The 19,627-nt window shown below is 51.8% G+C and overlaps 1 protein-coding gene and 1 pseudogene across 1 annotated transcript; one reads left to right on the top strand and one right to left on the bottom strand.

Annotated features, from left to right (window-relative positions):
• Window positions 1-1,132: 1,132 nt before the first annotated feature.
• On the bottom strand, window positions 1,133-18,289 carry FAM89A (family with sequence similarity 89 member A). The gene is made up of 2 exons (XM_065894924.1): window positions 18,017-18,289; window positions 1,133-1,396 (listed from the first exon to the last, which is right to left on the bottom strand). The coding sequence occupies exons 1-2, from the start codon at window positions 18,287-18,289 to the stop codon at window positions 1,133-1,135; spliced, it is 537 nt and encodes a 178-aa protein (XP_065750996.1).
• Window positions 10,289-13,715, top strand: LOC136136539 (short coiled-coil protein B-like; annotated as a pseudogene).
• Window positions 18,290-19,627: the final 1,338 nt, after the last annotated feature.

The raw sequence follows: 19,627 nt of genomic DNA, 5'->3' as shown, positions 1-19,627 counted from the left end.
CTAATAAGCAACTACTGCACCAAAGGAGAGAAGAGAAGAGAAGCAAGGGGCCCAGAGTATTCAGTGACTGAACAGCCCTGAGACGTAACTGTCAGCCGCAGTCTACTGATAAAACAACTCCAGGAACGAGCTAAGAGAGGAATAAAGCTTCTTTCAAATTCTTACCGGCAAGAAAACAGACTGCAATTTTCTTTCAGCAGTTGATTGGATTCAACGCATTCAAGGGATGAAAGTTGATGATTCTTAATTCAGACCAAAATAGTATCGATACACAACCACAGACAGTTTAGCGTTTTATCCTCACTTGTAACCTACAAAGCGTAAAGTGTGCATGAAAGATTGTAATAAATATAGTAAGGCTTAAGGTGACGACCGTTTTGAGTGGAAGAGTTTGCTTTCTCACATAGTAGCTGACATTCAGAATCTTTAAAACCTGACACGTTCACCGCCTTACCGTGAGTGACACAAAACACAGCTTGCTCCAGTTCCCCCCATCCCCCCGCTTGAAGTATCTTTGTACTATCTTCCTTCCTCCCACATCTGATGGACAAACGATGATACAAAAATTTTTGACAGGTTAAGAGAATGCAGTTCTCTTGATTGGTGTGACCTGAAATGTTTACTGTTTCAGTGCAAAGCTTTTACTGAGTCACTGGACCATGAGTAATGCAGCTTACAAATAAATACAGCGCAACCCAGTGGCTTCAGAGCTCAGGGAACAGCAAGAAGGGCTGCTGTGAACACACCGAGGAAGGGCAGCAGGGAAGTGTTAGCTCTCTTACTCTGTAAACTGGAGGCAAACCCTACCTGTGAGAAAGCCGCCAGCTACACACGGGTCCTCTCATCTCGCACAAAGTAACCCGAGCAGGTCTTCTCCAGGGACCCTCTCATCACGCTCCCAGTACAAATCCTTGGCCGCAGGGCCTCAGGGCCAGGCTGTGAGGAGATTGCTGAACGCCTCCAGGTCACCTCAGTAGAAAGCGGCCCCCGAAGTGGCCTGAGGCCCCGCGCCCAGGCAGATCTCCCCGCCTGCAAACTGAACGGGCAGCACAGGTCCCACTGGCCTGGGGACGCCCGCAGCGGGGGAGGAGAGGAGAAGCACACGCTGACAGTCGCCTCCCTCCTGGGTCCTTTAGATGGACTCCAGGATCCAGTCGGCGCTGCAGAGCGGGGAGACGGGCGGTGAGGGGTCCCTCGGGGGGCTTCGCTCCCTCCTGTCGTGCAGGGGGCTCTGCTCCTGGAAATAGCCCTCCTCGTCGTCGAAGAAGCCGTTCTCCAGCGCGTAAGTGCAGTCTGAGCTCGACGCAGCCTGGCACGCTCCCTTGTATTCCTGGATGGACTCGTAGAGGCTGTATAGCTGGCAGAGCAAGGACATGTCCAGCTGTCGGAGGCCGACCTTGAGGGAAGGGGCAGGCAGGTAAAAACGACACGTCAGCACTGCAGCGTCACCTCAGCTGTACCCTCAGCCAGCCATCTGCTCGCACCTGCACATTCCATCCACGCGGCAAACGACGCAGAGCATCACCTGAATGCTTCGGATTTCCAGTTCTGAGAAAACCTTAATTACGTGATGCCCACGCCTCAGACGTTACTCAACATGTCAGGGAAGGGTCACACCCGCAGGGCGGCGGGGGCCCCGGCACGCCCTGTGGAGCAACAGCTTTGCAAATTCTGCAAGCCCCAGCTGGCTTCACATTGGACAGCAAGATTCAAGGGTGTCATTTCCTCTCGCCACGATCAGATTCAGAGAAGACCCACGTGTGCCTGCCCTGCTACGGCCGTCTCTCCTCCCTGGGCCAACAGTCTCCTTGCCACCGCCAGTGGCTCACCGGTCAGTGTCACACACTGCCCCCTGGAGCGCTCACCCTCCAACCAGCTCCGTCTCCAGGCTCACAAGTGGTCAGACTCCCTCTCCTCTGGACAAGAGGACATCTCCTCCCGAGATGGCTGTGGGATCACCCGCCAGAGCGGCCACCGAATCAGCCTAGTGAGACCCGGGACCTCTACAGATTCTCCTGGGAACTATTTTCACAAGCGATGACAGAACCAAGAACATTTAAAAGTCACGTATTTGTTTACCTTCAGGTTCCTCCCTTCCCCGCGGCCCATCCCAGGGAAGAGAGCACAGTCAGGACAGGCGATGCATCGTTTCCATCGATCCCAAAGGGAGAAGGGTTAATTCACCTAGAAATGCAGCCTTGACCAACGCATCTACGCTTTCCTGTGCGTGAGAACCACTTGGGGATCTTGCTAAGCCTGCAGGTTCGGACTCGGGCCCCAGGCCTGAGGCCACTGGTGACGGGAACACTGAGCAGTGCTGCTGGGTGGCAAACCTCACGGAGTCTCGAGGGGAGACACTCTAAACAAGATGCCAGATTTATCAGCTCTATGTCTCACCTGATGACAAAATGGAATACTTCCTCTTAATCTATTGGGAGGATCAAATGAAATCTCAACCATTTAAATAAACAGGAGTCAAATGCCTCCTGTGTATCAAGCGCTAGGCTAAAGGGGTCGCGATGCCCGGGGAACAGTCCACAGAAAACCGCAGGGAGTGTCAGAGGAGTTAGTCTTTAATATTACCCAGCAGTGAGATTTTCTGCGCAAGGGAAGCTAGGGCCCAGGAAGGAGCGGTCACCCAGTGACAAGACTGGGCGATAAACTCCGGGTCACTCTTCACACCGTCAACCACGCCCAGTCACCAGCCCTCTCTCCAGTACAGCCGAACAGACCACAGAAACGGAGCCGCTCGCACCGCCTTTGCATAATAGCCAGGATGCTCAAAGGAAGACCCAGACAGAGATGCGGGTCCTGTTCTTTCTGGAGCGTTTCCCTTTATTCTAGAATTCCTTCTACCTAGAACTCCTAAAGAAGATGCTCCCAGGCAGAGACCTCGACACAAGCCGGGGGCGTGGCCTCCAGGCCCAGCTCTGGCACTTTCCATGGCTTTGTTGAGGCCCTTGCCCTCAACCTGTCAATAAATGGAGGCTTTGGGCCAGATAATCTGTGGCTACGCAAACACTGGGGCTCTGTGTCCTAAACCACCGCTCCTTAGTCCTCAACGAATGGCGAGCGCCTGGGAGAAGGCTTTCCTGAAGGACAGACATGCCCCAAGGCATCCTACTCTCCAAAGCACACCTTGAACAGGGAAGGCAAACCAAGAGGTGACCGGGCGGCCACAATGTCCCACTGTCGGGTCAAGACACCATCACTATTCCTAATGAGTGTGTTTGTGTGTGTGTGTGTGTGTACGCATGCGTGAGTGCACACAAATATACGTGTGTATGTCGGAAGAGTGGGTCCCTGACATTTGTGGTTTAAAAATTACGCAGATGATCCTGAAGTCCAGTTCTAGTGAAGAACCAGGGTTCTTGACGGGAGTATCCGTCTGCCTCTCCCGGGCCACGTGTAGGGACTGTCCTGGGCGCCCGGAACCGCAGGCCGGCAGGGGGCGCGGCGCCGTATCCGGGGCGCGGCGCCGCATCCAGGGCGCGGCGCGGCCCCGGGCGCCCGCCCGCCGGCCCGTATCCAAGCTGCGAGAGCACCGCAGACCAACTGTTCAGTTCCTGAAAAGAGCGGCAGCTGCTGCCACCCTTGTTTCCCTCTTCACTGTTCTTTTCCACTCTGCTGGCCTGCAGGGTTTCAGCTTGGAAAGGAATGGCAGGGACCTCGGGGCTCCGGCCAGGGCAGCGCCCGCGTGCCGCCTCATTCCTCCGCCCGCTGAGCCCTGATCCGGCCCGGGGTGTGCGTGGCGTCGCCGGGGCGGCCACACTGGACGCACGCTCTCCCCGTCAGCCTGCTTTGTGGGAAGCAGTGGTAACTGCAGACTCTCAAGGAGGAAAGGCCCTCCCGTGTCTTACTTCAAACCCCAACGAAGAGGCCCTTGCAAACCAGCTAGTTCATTTCAAACCGATGTAATTATTCTTTACACCAAGTCAAAACTCTGCGAGCCCTTTGATGCTATGTGTCGCCGCTGCACATACAAATTTAGTTACTCTCTTTCTTAACCACCTTTTAAATATTTGAGGATAATCTCTTTCCACCACCTTCACCCCCTAAACCATTTGCCTTCTCCGAGCTAATATCCTCAATCCTTCCACTATTCGTGATGACTCTGTTCTATTAACCATCTAGTTCTTTCCTCTGGACTTTCCAAAGCCTCCTCCACGGTATCCGGATCTGAATACAACAACCAAGCCACAAGGTTCAGACTCGGCAAATTCACATGGCCCTACCTTCTCTGGGATTTTATACAGGGAACATAAACTTTAATGAAGGAAGTCACACCTTCCAGAGAGTACACCAATATTTGCTCTGAAAGTCATAGTAAACATTCATCCAGAATCCTGGAGATGCTTCTGCTGGGTCACTCTGATACCAGTAGGGTTGGGGGAATCCCAAAACTGTTAAGGGAAAAAGAAGTAGCAGGGAGTGACATGCTACTGGCCCAGGTCTGTCACCCTGCTGGGCCACTGGAATGCAGTGGGCACAGGTGAATGCAGAAGACTAGGCTCCACGGCTCTACAACCCCTGACAGGCTGCAGAGGCCCCGACCTCCCACGATGCCGTGCTACCCCCGAAGCGAGGTTCCAGGCTATTCTCCTTAGGTGCCAAGGTTCTCCAAGGCATTCCCAGGCCTACGTGGGAGACACACTAGGCTGGGAGTCGGATCATGACCTGGACCTTTCTGCACCGTGGCGGCTGGTGATTCACAAAGCTGCCTTGTCATCGGGCAGAAAGCTGGCCTAGAAACCAAGTCTGACCAGCCCAGGGATACAGCGCAGCCCTGTACATGCCTGTTACACAAGCCAACAGATGCCAAGCGTTTGGACTAACTGAACAGGATTACAGGGATTTAAAAACAACACACGTGCACGCACACGCCCACACCCCACCCAGCTTCTCGGGACCTCCTTCTTCGGGTGCTAGATTCCACTTCCTCTGATTCACCAGCAATCCTCCAGATTAGCTAGGAGGACATGGGGTAAGTAAACAGGAAGCTAGGAACAACCTAGCTTCCTAGCCAGGACCCCCCCTCTCCCCCAGCTGTGCTTGTTTAAACATTTTCACTTGAATTTTCTAGATGTAAATTGAAAATCCCTAGGCAGCATCCCCCGATCTGGTCTGAAACTAAGCTCCCCTGCGCCTCATGCACTGTTCAGGCTGAGGCCCCTTCACCCCGAGTGTCCCCTGGCTGTCTCCAACTACATCTGTTGAAGCCCAGCCCCAGGGTCTCCTCCACTCTTCAGACCTGGATGGGCTCAGCCACCAGCGCTCCTTGCTTTCCCTTGCCTTCTCTGCCTGTCTCATGGCATTTATCACTCTCTACCTTATGCTGTGGGTACACACACGGTCTTCCTTCTCCTACTGTAGGAGGAGCCCAGATGGCAGGGACCCACCCGCCCTTTGGGTCCCTCAGCACCCAGCGCAGAACCCTGCAGAGGAAACTCGGATACTGGTTGCCTGAGGGAAAGCGCCTCGCTGTGGAGACCTCGGTGCCCTCCCAGAGGACTCCTGGCAGCGTCCTGGCAGTGCGTCGCACTAGGATCCGCAGGCCCCTGGCTCCAAACCAAGGTCCCCCTGAGGAAAGCCACAGACCGCGTGGTTCTCGCCACGTCATCAAAAAAGCACTCGCCTCTTGCCTGACAGGAGGCACAAAACCAAGATTCCTTCCTGAGCGCTCGTTACAGAGCCAGCCATCTGCAGCTGGAAGACAAACTCATGACAGGCCAGAAAGCAGGCTCTCAACACTGGCGCCAAGAGAACTCAACTGCCATTATGTTCTAGGACATGATGAAATCACCCATGAACAAGAACTTCTCATCCTTCCCGAAGAAAGTGAGGCGGCCGTGGTGGTGGTGGTGGCGGGGGGGGGGGGGGGGGCTAGGCAGGGGAACATGCCCTCAGCAAGCCCACTAACCCTCGCCACTGTCCCCACCCTGCGAGCAGAAGCCTGTCACCTTACGGACGTGTTCCCACGGGTCCCTAAAGGACAGCTGCTCTCCTCATTCACAGCTGGATTCAGAAAATGCAGCTCTTATTTGAAAGTGCAGTTGAAAAATTCAGACCGGCTCATTTTAGAAAAACACAGACTTCTAAGACCCTGCCATTCGCAGCCCCTTGGTCTACACCTCTGAGACAATTCAGAACAAGCCACTCGCTTCCATCTCTTTAAACTGCTAGCGTGATTCCTTCCTCTTAGCGTGATTCCTTCCTCTCCCTGGTCAGGCTTCCTGCCTCCTTCCTGAACTTTTCCCACGAGCAGAGCTCCCTGCACGCTGCCTGCTACACGCACAGGTGGCTCACCAACCCGCGGCATCTCCCACGACCGGGCCGGATAATCCTGAACAACCCTCGCTCGTGACGGTTTCAAGAGTTCACAGTGGGCTGGCCCCATGAATACACCTCAGACAGGGTGCTGGTCCCCAGCTGGGTCTGGGGTCACCCAGCCTCTGGATATCTTTGGAGGGTGGTGTTGAGGAGGAAGTTCTTCCTGACTTTCAGATTATAACAGAAACATTACCATTAGGGTACAAGGCCTAGAAGATGAAAGAAGACTTTCATGGGAGATTTATGTTGATTGAAAACAAAGCATCATGAAAAATTTTAGGATTTTCTCAGAAGTAAAAAATACATTTAAGAAAAAGAGTCTGTTTTATTGAAGTAACTAAGAACAAAATTTGGGGTAATTCATCGGTGCAACTTCTTCCCAAACACAGCAGTGAGTAGAAAATAAGACAAACATACAAGGAAATGGCCTTATTTGTACCCAGCTCCGTATAGGAGCCTGGGCCCAGGGGAGGGGGAAGCAGATCTGATGCCAGCGTGGGCAGTGAGCCCTCTCTCCTGGTAGTCCTCTATCTGCTATCGCTGTGATTCCTCAACCTAAGATGAAAACTACCCCACCTCACATGGGGCGAGGGATGTACAGATCCAAAGTTAAGCTATAGAATCGGGAACTACAGTACAGGGGGCCCCAAAATATGGGGACAGACGCGGAAAAAGTCTGTCGGGTGAAAGTTTAGTTCGGAACATAACGGATGATAGAAACTTAAGAAATTATATTATAGTCATACAATAAAAACCAGGCAGTCATTTAAAAGACAGAGCAGCTCTCTAAGCACTAGAGTAGGACACTGACCAACACACACCATTTGGCACGAAAGTTCAAGGTACAGAATTGTATGTTTAGTAGGATCTCACTTTATACATCTATGCACACACACGTGCAAGCTTCTGACTAGAAGAGAAAGTGTCCGTTAGCAGAATTTACTTCTGGAAGGTGGGACTGGATGTTCACGGCCTTCTGTACTGCTTAATTTTTTTTTCCAACAAGCACGTTACTCCTAATTTTAAAAACTAGTACTAATAGGGCTGCATGCTTGTAAAACCCTTCTGGAGGACTCACTGGCAATGTCTATCAAAAGCCTTAAAACATCACATAACTTTTTTCTTTTTTTTGGCTGTGTTGGGTCTTCCGTCTCTAGTTGCGGCGGGCGGGGTCTACTCATGGTCGTGGTGCGCGGGCTTCTCAGTGCGGTGGCTTCTCTTGCTGCGGAGCACGGTCTCTAGGCACGCGGGCCCAGCAGTTGTGGCTCGCGGGCTCAGTAGTTGTGGCACATGGGCTTAGTTGCTCCGCGGCACATGGGATCTTCCTGGACCAGGGCTCGAGCCCGTGTCCCCCGCATTGGCAGGCGGATTCTCAACCCCTGCGCCACCAGGGAAGTCCCTCACGTAACTTTTAACCAGCTAACCAGTTCATTTCTGGGGACCGTGGAGTAGAAAATCTCAGCTGTACACAAATAGGTAATCCTCATCCTTGTTCTGTGAGGTAGGTGTGGATTCTGTTACGATGAGGAAACTTGAAGCCCTGAAAGATGCAGGCCCTTCACTAAGAGCAGGGGGCTGCAAGCAGGTGGTAGGACTCCAGCGTCCATGCCGGACCATCAGCTTGCCCGCCTGCACAGACGGCACTGGGAGATGCCGCCATGTCAGCTGTGGTGCAAGCTGCTGAGATCACAGGTGCCTTTTATTTGGGGCTTTTCTGAATTTTCCAGATTTTCTCCTGTGAATATGTCTTAATTCATAACGAGAGAACTTTTAAAGTTATCTTTTGAAAACGTAATGAATGAGTAAGCACATCCAATGAACAGCTTGTAAATTTATTTTAGACAAGACTTGGTAAATGCCCCCAACTTAATGAGACTGTCTAGTGTACATCCACAGGACTGGAATGCAATAAAGCAGTAACTAATGGATCATAATCTGATTTCTGAATAAAGGATGTGTTGACAGAAGGACGCTGACCCGCATACTGTTTAGAAAAGGAAAGTCAAAGAGAACAGCTTCATCGGTGTTGATCTAATAGAGAAAAAGCTATGAACTCAGCAGCCGGAGCTGGACAGAGCTGCCCCTGCAGGACCCCGAGCTCCCCGGCATGCTGTGATCCTGGGCTCCCTAAGCAGGCTTCCATCCGTCACACGGCTCCTCCCCAGGGGGATGCACATCAGTCAGCCTCGTCTCCTGTTAACACTGTGGCCCCACTGAGCTGAGGACTGCCTCGGAAGAGCCCCGGTGACTCAGAGTCAGCAAACAGACCAGGTGCATGGCCTCGCCGGGGATTAGGCCGGACCCAAAGCTCGGCCCACCTCTACACTCTCCCATGAACTCCTCGACCAGGAAGGGCAGTTTGAGTGGAGTTTTCTGCTTGCACCAGAAGGCATCCGCACTGATGGATGGGGCCCATTCTGCAACTCAGCAGTTCTCATGAAGACGGCCTTGCTCATCTCTGACCTAAAGTAATGATAGTACCAATGAAGCCCATTTCCTCTCGTTGTGTCCTAGGTGAAGATGAAGAAAAGCGATCAACTGTTGTCTTTAAGAAACGTCTTTGTACATTCCTTAACTTTCCCGATTACAAAAATAAAATATTCTAACTATTAAAAAGTCAACGGGGGTTTCCCTGGTGGCGCAGTGGTTGACAGTCCGCCTGCCGATGCAGGGGACACGGGTTCGTGCCCCGGTCCGGGAGGATCCCACATGCCGTGGAGCGGCTGGGCCCGTGAGCCATGGCCGCTGGGCCTGCGCGTCCGGAGCCTGTGCTCCGCAACGGGAGAGGCCACAACAGTGAGAGGCCCGCGTACCACAAAAAAAAAAAAAGTCAACGGCTCATAACTATACAAAGAGTCTTCCATAATTTCACGTTCTAAAGCAGCAATCTTCAAATGTTTTGGTCTTGGGACCCCTTTATACTCTTAAAATTATCGAGGGTCCCCAAGATCTCTTGTTTATGTGGGTTATACCTATCAGTAGTTACCTTATTGGAAATTGAAACTGAGAAACTTTAATATTAATCCATTCAAAAACACTATACCCATTGTTAATATAAATAACATTTTTATAAATGAGATTTTGTAAATCTTTTTAATCTCTGGCTTATCTGCTCTGTACTTGATCCTTGTAACATGCTTTTTTTGGTTGAAATAAACGTGGCCTCACACAGGTATGTAATTGGGAAAAAGAGGAGTATTTTAATCACCTTTCAGGTAATTGGGGCTATTCTTCTTTGACGCTATCCTTAAGGTGGCTCCAGTGTGGAATTTGAAACTATGACAATGAGCTTTTCATACTGTTTCATTAAAACCCACCAGTCTCGCACTCTGAACGGACCTTTTAACCACGTGTCAAGCGTTGGTTATGTGAAACGTGTGGAAAAATGATTCACTGAATTATTTAGCTCCTCGAAATACTGATACATTTTCTTAGGTACTACTTTGGAAAATCACATTTGTCAATGTGACCACCACATAATTACGGACCCCCGAAAGGATCTGGGAACCCCTAGATGTCCTCAGACCATAATTTAAGAACCACTGTTCTTAACATATCCACTTTCAGCTGTTTAGCATATGTCCCTCAAGACACCATGCATACACAAACGTATACATGTGCTGTTTTGTAACTTAACTTTTCCATACCTTGAACACCTATGTTTATTTACATAGTTACCACATTCTTTTCAACAACTATACAGTATTCTATCACTGTTATATATTATTATTATAGAATACTACTATGTATCACTGCAAAAGATATTCTTGTACAAGTACTGTTATTCCCTTGTGTGACTATTTCTGTAAGATAAATTTATGAAAATGAAACTGCAGGGGAGAAGGCAGAGAAGGGGAATGGGATGCCTTCCTTCCAGTCCTTCCCCAATCCTGGGGCCACAAACAGCAGACCATTCATCAAGGCTTTGTGTCCAAGGCCTGAAAGTTCATTACTCAAGATGATAAATGCAAACATGTATGCAGTTGAGGCCAAAAACCAGGTGGGACTAGAGGAAAAAACACGACTTACTAATGACACGTTGGAACTCAACACACATTTGAAGGTTAGCTTGCATTTTGTCACTTTCTTGAATGATATCCAACTAATTGAAATTGCCTCTCTGCAAGAGCAGATGCAGTTAAGGAAGAGCATCTGAAGCTAAAAATCAGAAAACCAAGTTCTTGGACAATATACAGAAAACTTCGTGTCAGCACCTAGTGTTTTTTAGAAAACTGACATGAGAAGCAAGAGAAAGAGGTTGGTGCCCATTCTGTTTTACGGTGCGTATTTCCCCGAACCCACACCATCACTATGATCATTGTTTTCAATCTTTGCTAATCTTTTAGGTAAAACACGATACCTTATTGTTTTAATTTGCATATCTGTGGTTACAAGGGATTTTAAACACCTTGCCGTTCTCTTTACCTGCATGAACTTGGCTATTTCATTGCCAATCCTAAGTACAGTTGACAACCGAAGAATACACCAAACACCCTCCTTCCAAGTTTCTAGTCTCCATATGTATTTTGGTAATCTTCCTTAGCCCCGCCTCCCCAGGCTGGGACAGGCCTGGCATCCCACAGACGTTACCCCTTCCCTAGAGAGCACAGATCAGAGGACACACACCCCCTCCACTTCTCCAGTCAAGGACAGCACCTCCCTCCCCGAATACTTGAAGACAGGATTCTCTGACCTGCAAAACGAGGCCAGCCCATGGCTCCTTAGGGCCAATCACGGAAGTGGACAGAGAGCGCTCATGAAAACTGAGAAGGCCACCTCTCTTAAACAATTTCTGTAGATCCGCAAGGAAGGCTAAGGGTTTGTCTCTTGGGGGAGAATGAACATCTCTGTTATGTCTGTGGGGGAATGAGCCACAGGAAAGAAGGAGCAGCCTTTGTGAGCCCTGCCTACTTATCACTTGGAAACATCTGGAGAATGTGGGCAAGCAGTGAGGTGAACAGGAGGCCAGGGCTCTGGAGAACAGCACTGGGCAAGAGGGGGCAAACATCTGACCTGGCCAGTCTCAGGGCTGGTTTCCTGCTCAGGGACTCTGTGATCTGTCCATAAGGTTTCTTACCCAGTATCGTGAAAAATTTAGCTTCTCAGATTGGGTTCTGAAGTCCCTGTAGTGCTGGGGCAGGCATTGCAGGAGCAAAACTGCACAGCTCCTGACCGCTGCTGGGTGGGAGAAACTGCCTGGGGACTTGTGGCCCCCTTCCTGGGCCCTCTCTGAACATCCTTGCCCACCTTGCCTCGAAGATCTACAGCAACGTCAGGCCCGGGCCCAGAGCAGGAGACACGGATGGCTGCAGGGTGCAGAAAGGCCTGGGCACTGGCTCTGTAAACAAAGAGGTACCCAAAGTGCCAACAACTGGGGCACGTTTAGAGCCACACTTAACAGATGAATGACTTTAACCAAAAGGGGGAGAAAAAGCAGAAGGGCAGCACTATTCATGAGAGACTTCTGAGTTGGGGAAAATGTGAATTTAGAGTCTCTACAGGGAGGTACAGTAAGAGATAAAAGTTGAAAGTGGTACGAAAACATATCTTTCAATCCTTTACATCTTCAAATCTTAAGACTATAAGTGTAGGGCTCTCCTGGTGGCACAGTGGTTGAGAGTCCGCCTGCCGATGCAGGGGAAGGCGGGTTCGTACCCCGGGAGGATCCCACATGCCGCGGAGCGGCTGCGCCCGTGAGCCATGGCCGCTGAGCCTGCGCGTCCGGAGCCTGTGCTCCGCAACGGGAGAGGCCACAACAGTGAGAGGCCCACGTACCGCAAAAAAACAAAAAAAACAAAGACTATAAGTATGATCTCACTTAGAGATAACCTTGAAAGGGAATGAAACCAGGCCAATGACCCCATAGACACAAGTCTCCTTTCACACGCACGAGCTATCATACAGACTTTTAGCTTTTGCTTTTATTGGGTGGATACTGGGATGGAGACAGGTATTACACAGGGTAAGAACGGCCTAAAATCTTTAAGAACTATTGTAGACAGCCACATTTCTGATGAACCAAGTCCAAGAATGGCAAACTTACACCCTTCTTCCTTTTCTGCTCCCAGCCCTTTGCATTAAGTGGATCTGTCACAAGCAGGTGTAGCTGTGCAAGGGTCCTCGGAGGCACTAAGCACACTGCATTAGGGAAGACCTGCCCCCGTGCCCACGTTATTTTATGACAGAGCAAACGTCTTCTATAGGCACCATAAGGACCCATAAAAACATGAGGGGAAAAGAATTATACTACTATTGCCAACTGGATCCTTTATGGCATTTAATCTCATTTTCCCAATAAGGGACCTGTAGCCTAAAATAATGAAGAGGCTTGCCCAAGTTATATCACATAATTTGATAACAGGATTCAAGCTCTTGATGCCCGGCTCATGAGCTTCCCAGCTCTCAAAGAGCTTGTTAAAAATGCAGATTCTGCCTCTCCCCCATTCTGATTCTGTTGGTATAGGAAGGGGCCCAGGAATCTGCATTTTTATCGAGCACCACAGGGGACTCTGGGGCTGCTGGTCCATTTGGGGAACACCAAGATAAGCCATACTGGTGAGAAGACCAGTGGAAACACAAAGACAATACTAAAGGCCAGCGGCCATCCCCAGTCGCCTCTGCCCAAGGTCGACCAAGAACGCTGCATTGGGAGCTAATGCTCTTACCTCAGATGGCATTTCACAGGCCTGGCTCGAGATTGGACCTCCAACCAGAAACCCATGTAAAGACTCAGACCTGCTCTCTGAGACGCTAGTTTCGTGTGTAGGACGAGGACTGAACGCTGCGGGGATTTGGACTACTCAAGCTCATGCCTGTCTCCTAGAATACAGTTCACTGGACAAGCTCGTTAGGCCTTTAGCTGTTGTCTCAACTGAAATGCGGGAAAGATAAGTCTTGCTGCTCTCAGGAATCAAATCCTTTTTCTCAGATTAAATTCTTCACCCAAACCACTGCAGCTCTGGAACTCGAAAGTTCTGCGCGGGTGACTTCCCACTCACGCACAAGTGGGTGACCAAAGTAACTGCTGGACAGCTTGAAGAAAAAAAGAAAAAAAATGAGGCCAAGAGTCTTCAAAGCTACTAGAACGTGCTGCTGGTTTGAGGAGTGGAACCCAAGAAGACACGGACCCCGTGTCTCCAAAGACAGACACGGCCATCTCCCAGCCCCACGGCTGAGGCTCTCGTTGTGTCTCTCCGCTTCCGTGGGACACTTTTGAGGACCTAAGCTTGATGTGCTAACCCCACAGGGCTGCTGGCCAGTGGTCTCTGAAGAACCCTGCAGGGAAAGGCGTGTGCCAGGTCCCTGGGGACCCTGAGAGTCGCCTGTGTCCTTCAACCACACGCAAGGATTTGAAACGCCAACCGAGATCTTCTGAGCCAAGCTAGCCTGTCAGCGTGGCAGATAAAAATCTTTGAAACTATGGGGGCCTTGAGGGCAAAGTATTCTTATCCAGAAAAAGGTCTGCGGTAGACATCTAGTACTTTGGCTGTCCAACAGCTGCCCCCTGCTCCATTTCTGCAAATTGTTCTTTCTTTGAGGGATGCCCAACCCCGAACCCCACCCACGTGGTCATACCATCATAGTAAAATACCATCCTGCCCTCGGTCACTGACAGCTGGCCCAGGCTGGCCAGACCCCACCAAGCTGGACCCACTGGCATCCTTCCACACAGTATTTTCAAAGTGGCAGTAAGAAGCATGGCTGAGGGACTTCCCTGGTGGTGCAGTGGACAAGACTCTGCACTCCCAGTGCAGGGCGCCCAGGTTCGATCCCTGGACCGGGAACAAGATTCCAGCATGCATGCCACCACTAAGAGTTTGCATGCCACAACTAAGGAGCCGGCGAGCCGCAACTAAGGATCCAGCAGGCTGCAACTAAGGAGCCTGCGTGCCACAACTAAGGAGCCCTGTATCTGCAACTAAGACCCGGCGCAACCAAATAAGTAAATAAATAAATATTTTTAAAAACGAAGCATGGCTGAACCTGGGAGTGTGGACACTTTCGGCAGCCACATTCCAAAATGTAGGGGAAAAATTTTTTGCATAAAAAGGAGGGGAAAGGAGAATACAGTGGCCTTCCTGGGTTCCCCATCAACCCTGGTTCTAGTCTGTCTCTGTACACATGCAGCCCTACAAGGTTCTCCTTTTGCAAGAGTTGGTTCAAACTGAGTCTCTATTACTAATACAGAGTCTTCAGACATGAAAAAATGACAAGTGGCCGAAACTACAGCAATCATATTGCTGCAGAGAGGCCCACCTCCACCACATGTTATAAGTTTCTTAACACCTAGATACTTCCTATTCACCTCTGTGTCCTCCACAACACTTTATAACTAGCAGACACCTGGTCAACATCTGTTGAATATGATCCAAAACTATTCTCTGATGTTGGCAAACAAACAAACAAACAACAATCTCAGCTTCTTGTTTTAAAGGACTTTTTCAGGTCTAAAGAGCAATAAGCATCTGTGTGACCCTCGCAGCTCTCCAAACGAGCTCGCTAGGGGAGGGGAAGGGAAGTCACAGGAGCACAGAACTTCAGTTACCCTGTTATAAGGACAGGAAACCAGCACTCTCAGAGCAGAGCAGGGCGTCGACAGTCATGGGACAGAACCTCTGCCCACACGGGGGCCCCTGGACACCAGCTTCCCCAGGTTCTGCCCTCACCGTGCATCAATCAGTTATCTCCAGGCCAGCCTCCAGCTCCACATTCTGAAATGTTTAACATACTCTTCCGCTGATGTAATGGCAAGCCACCTTCCCCCGTAAGCAGCCACTCCTCCTGACTCCCCTAGTGCTGTGATGAACCCCACTTTCCCCATGATGGATTATCAAGGTTATTACTGCCATATAATGGCACACTATGGAGTGAGAGAAGACATTAGAGTATACATTGACCTAGAAAATATTTGTGATATGTGCCCCCCGAAAGTAGTAAAATGCAGTGATTAAACAGGGTCTTGGAGCCGGACGCATCTGACTGACTTTGTCCGCCTTAGGTGAGCTACTTAAATTCTGAGTCATACTTTTTAAACTAGACACTTTCAGTACCTGTCTTGTGCAGAAGTTATAAAATTCGAATAAGACGACGTAAGGAAAGCATTCACATCGTGCCTCCCGGGAGATGCGCCCAGACATTAACGGTGACTATCCCCAGGCACTAGGACTGTAATTTTTCGTTGTTTTGCCTGGCTGCACTTTCCATCAAGACACTTAAGTCATCTCTGGCTCCTCAGCATCACTGTCCCTGACTCCTAACATTGTATCAGCAACTCCTGCAGATTCTGTCTCAGAGAAGTAGCCCCCATTTGATTCTTGTTTCCCATTCCCGGGTCCCCATGCTGCCGGAGGCTCTCACCTGCCCCGACCATACCTCTAGCGTCTGCCAGGAGCTCTCCCTCCTCAGCGCCCTGCTATCACATCAACGCTTTCCAAGCCAGCTCTCCGGCTCAACCCCTTCCTTTGCTACTGGAGGCTTTCCGCAACCCACCCGGCCCCGGCCCCCGGCCCCTCGCAGCTGCAATGTCCACTCCTGCGTTATTCCAATGGGAGCGCCCTTCGGGCTGGCTGTGCTGCTAGACTCCTATCACCCTCTCTCTTCTTAAAATGCAGCCACCTTCTGATGCCTTCCGCACTACTGCTGCTGGAAGCTGGCCCTCTTTCTGTGCTGGCACAGGACTGTTTCAAAAGGAACTAATTTCATTCTGCCAGGACTTCTAGTTAGGTCCCTTGACACAGATCTGACCTCAGGCCTTCAGAGTCAATAGATCAACACAAACTACTAGGCAGATAATTCAGGCACGAACTCTCCGTTCTGATCTTGCAAGGCCCCCCAGCGGGAGCCTCAGTTTGAGGTGACCACTCAGACCCCACCGCCCTAGGTTAGTAAATCTCAAAAAGCCAAAAAAACAGAGTACTTCGAAAGACCTTGTGACGTTTCTTGGGAGGGACCTGTCAAGGCCTGTAGCCATATTTTGTCTTGTTCTCAGCTAAATATCAGACAGACCTAAGATGGCTGTTTACTTTCCTTGTGCTTCAGATAGTGGCTTTGAGAGAGCTCTGGTCCAAGGCATAATGAGAAGGCTGTGGCTATACTTCAGTTGCACCAGGAGGGACCTGGAAAAACACTTTCGGGAAGGGCATGTTTACTCCCACTTGGGAGTGTGTGAGACTCCAAAGCACTTTCACAAAGCAGAGAGAGCTTCACAACAGGAAAAAACCTCTCTGAGGTTTTCCTGTCTCTGTTCTGGTAACTTAACCAGGATGGGTCTTCCTATTTCACCCCCGTATTTATGCTGCATCCAAGTTCAGGCTGTAAACATACTCGGTGTACATTTATCTAATTAAAACACAGCTTACCAGCTGTGCAATGCTGGTGTCGATTAATGTTTATTAATAAATTTAGAACAGTTGGCTTGGAATTTAAGTCATTCTGTAAGAAGCTTAGAAAAATCTTTTCGTAGAGAACTGGAAATCACTTCAGTGGCAGCCACGGAGGGGGAAGACAATATCTAATTGATTAAAAGGTGTTAAGGCTGTTTTTCTAGATTTAATTCTCAGTATTCAGAACAGATATGCTCCTGAAAAAATGCATAAATTGAATTTTTCTAAAGAATATCTTAATGCACTCGATGCATATTTAAAGGATTCCTATTATAAATTTTTTGGTAAATTTATTCTTGGGGAAAAAGCAGTTTTCATATAGCAGATTTCCTTAATAAAGTATTTACCTGTGCCAGGAGAGGGGAAAAACCTGCACTAGGTAAAAGGAATGGGCAAATTCTAGAAAGAGAGAGGGTGGCCCGGGGAAGGTGCTCAGGGGCCCTGCGGGAGGGTTAGAAGGAGGAAGTTCTTCTGTTCTCTTCTAGGCTGGCCTAAGCCTGGAGAAGGCTGGAGAAAGGCTCTCTGCCACCCAAATCCCTGTCCTTGAGTTGCTTCTGGCGTCACCCTAAGTCGTGCGTCCTGGTCCACAAACACCTAACATACTTCCCAACGACTGCGGAAAAACTAAGCCCCATTGTTTAGAGCCCGGACACAACCTGAAGAACCTGCACGGGCTTCACCCAGACGGCGAGCATGCCACCGCCCCACTCCTCCCGAGCGGGCTCGGGGTGTCGCCGTACCGCGCGGACACGGTCAGGTCGAGCGGTTGCTTTCACGGCCATCTGTGGGCCGGAGCCGCTCCGCCGTAATCCAATTCTGCACGCGCCGCCTCGGGCGCGGGGGAGGGGCGAGGGCTGTTCCCATCTGCCGTCTACACTCGCAAGGACAAAAAGCTGTTCCTCTTCAGGGCAGAAGAACACAATCGCACACAGCTCTGAAGCCCTCGCGCGCAGCGATGGCCGCTCCCCGACCCGGGGGGTCTGCTGCCCTCTGGGGAGGGGTGACCAGCCGCCCCCGGCCCTAGGCCAAGCGCCAGCCCCACGCCGCGCCTCCCGGGTCTCTAAGCCAGCTGGGGCCGGACTAGGGGAGCCCGGTCTCCAAAAAGCTGCCTTTTGAGAGGGGTGCCCTCCCAGGGCGAGGGTCCAGTCGCGGGCACAGAGCGGACAGCGTCCCTCTTTCGGCGCCGGCGCTTGGGGCAAAAGAGCCGGAGACGGGCGGGTGTCGCGGGGACTTCCGGCGAACTTTCCCGGGACGGCGAGCCGGGAGGGGAAGGACCCCCGCCCCAGCCCGCGGACCTCCCTTACCATCTCCTTGCGCAGCAGGGCCAGCGCGGCGTCCAGATTGGGAGGCTTGGCGGGCAGCGCCGCGGCCCGCGCCCCGCCGCCGCCAGCGCCCCCGCGGCTCAGCTCGTCCTGGATGCGCGACTTCTGCGCGTACAGCCGCTCCAGGTGCCTCCAGCCCCCCGACGCGCCGCCGCCCGACGCCGAGTGCAGCAGCCCGCTCAGGCTCTTGGGCAGCGGGGGCAGCCCGTCCACCCGCAGCCCGCGCACCGAGCCGGCTGCTCCGGGCCCGCTCATCCCGCCCGGCCAGACCGCTAGTCCTCAAGTCCTGCGCCTCCGCCGCCGCCGCCGCCGCCGCCGCCTGGGGCCCAGGCTCCGCGGCCCGCCCCCTTCCCGGCGGCGCCCCGCCCACTTCCCCTCCCCGCCGCGCTGCCCCCGCCCCTCTCTGCGTCCCCGCCCCGCGCCCTCGCCCCCTTGGCGCCCCACCTCCCGGGCTCTCCTACGGCCCCGCCCATTTAACGCCCACCCGACCTCCGGCGCTTCGGCGCTCACCCCCGCGTTCCTGGTTCACCGTGGACCCCTACCCCGTACCCCCCGCGCCCACCCCCACCGCTGCGCCCATCCCCGGCGCAACCTTGAGAACCTCTCGAGACTCCCGCCTCACCCCCGCGCCCTCCTCGCGCGGTCGAGCCCTGCACGGGCTGCCCCACTCCCGGCGAGGTGGGTTCCGCGACCAACCCCCAAAGCTGCTTGTAAGTACTGATGGGGGAGGGTCACCTCAGACGCCACCCGACGAGGCGGGCTAGTGCGGGGAGTCGGGGTACAGAAGCTCCCCCTCGGGGCGGGCAGGACGTCGGGGAGGTTTGGCCGTGCTGGAGATCCCACCGGCGGTCACCGTCCCCGGAGGCCAGGATCCACCTGGCGGCGTCCGCGCTGACCGAGGTGGGAGGAGGCGGGGCTCTGGAGGCACTAGTTCGCTCCGGGGCGCGCTGGCCTTCTCAGTAAATGGCAATGTCCAGCCGTGCCGACAGCAGCCAAGAAGAGCGCCAGATCCACTTTGGGAACTTCAAAATGCGAACGAACACGTCTTTCAGCCTGGCTTGTGAACGCGAGGGTAGTTCTCAACGGAAATAGAGTGGAGAACGGGATTATCGCTCAGAAACTGTCCATCAGCTCTGAGGCGAAAATAAACACGATTCACACCTCAGAGCGGGAGAGAAAAGAGAGAGAGAAGCAGGCTCTACCCTTTGGAGGAAGAATAAAAATGACAGATGTTATAACCAGATTAGAGACAGAAAAGGTAAAAACAGAAGCTAGGGACCGATTTGCAGAGACCACCTCATTGCAGATTAAAAACTACTGCAGTATATAGAGAGTGGATAAATTTAATGCCCATTGATCGTTGGTTTTCATTATAAAAGGGACTTAATTGTTCTAAATGCATTCAATAGGATCGCAATTATAAAGTGTTCTGAGCGCTTCAGGCATTCAACATAAAAGAGCCCTGCACTTTGGGGGTTTTTTTTCCCCTTAATCTACCACCCCCCTTAAAACCCTCTCCAGAATCAATATTCTCGCTGGACCCTTGCGACTGGGTGAGACCAACATGGAGAAGCCCCAGCGCAAGCAGTGTGA

The sequence above is a fragment of the Phocoena phocoena genome, chromosome 16, assembly GCF_963924675.1.
Source record: "Phocoena phocoena chromosome 16, mPhoPho1.1, whole genome shotgun sequence".
Taxonomy (NCBI): Eukaryota; Metazoa; Chordata; class Mammalia; order Artiodactyla; family Phocoenidae; genus Phocoena; species Phocoena phocoena.
Note: the sequence above shows the minus strand (reverse complement) of the source record. Positions and strands in the feature narration are given on the sequence as shown.

Excerpts from the sequence above, each read along its gene's own strand:
- FAM89A (XM_065894924.1), bottom strand. The coding sequence starts at position 18,289 with ATGAGCGGGCCCGGAGCAGCCGGCTCGGTGCGCGGGCTGCGGGTGGAC. Across the intron at positions 1,397-18,016 it reads CCCTGCTGCGCAAGGAGATG|GTCGGCCTCCGACAGCTGGA; the intron begins GTAAGGGAGGTC and ends CCTTCCCTCAAG.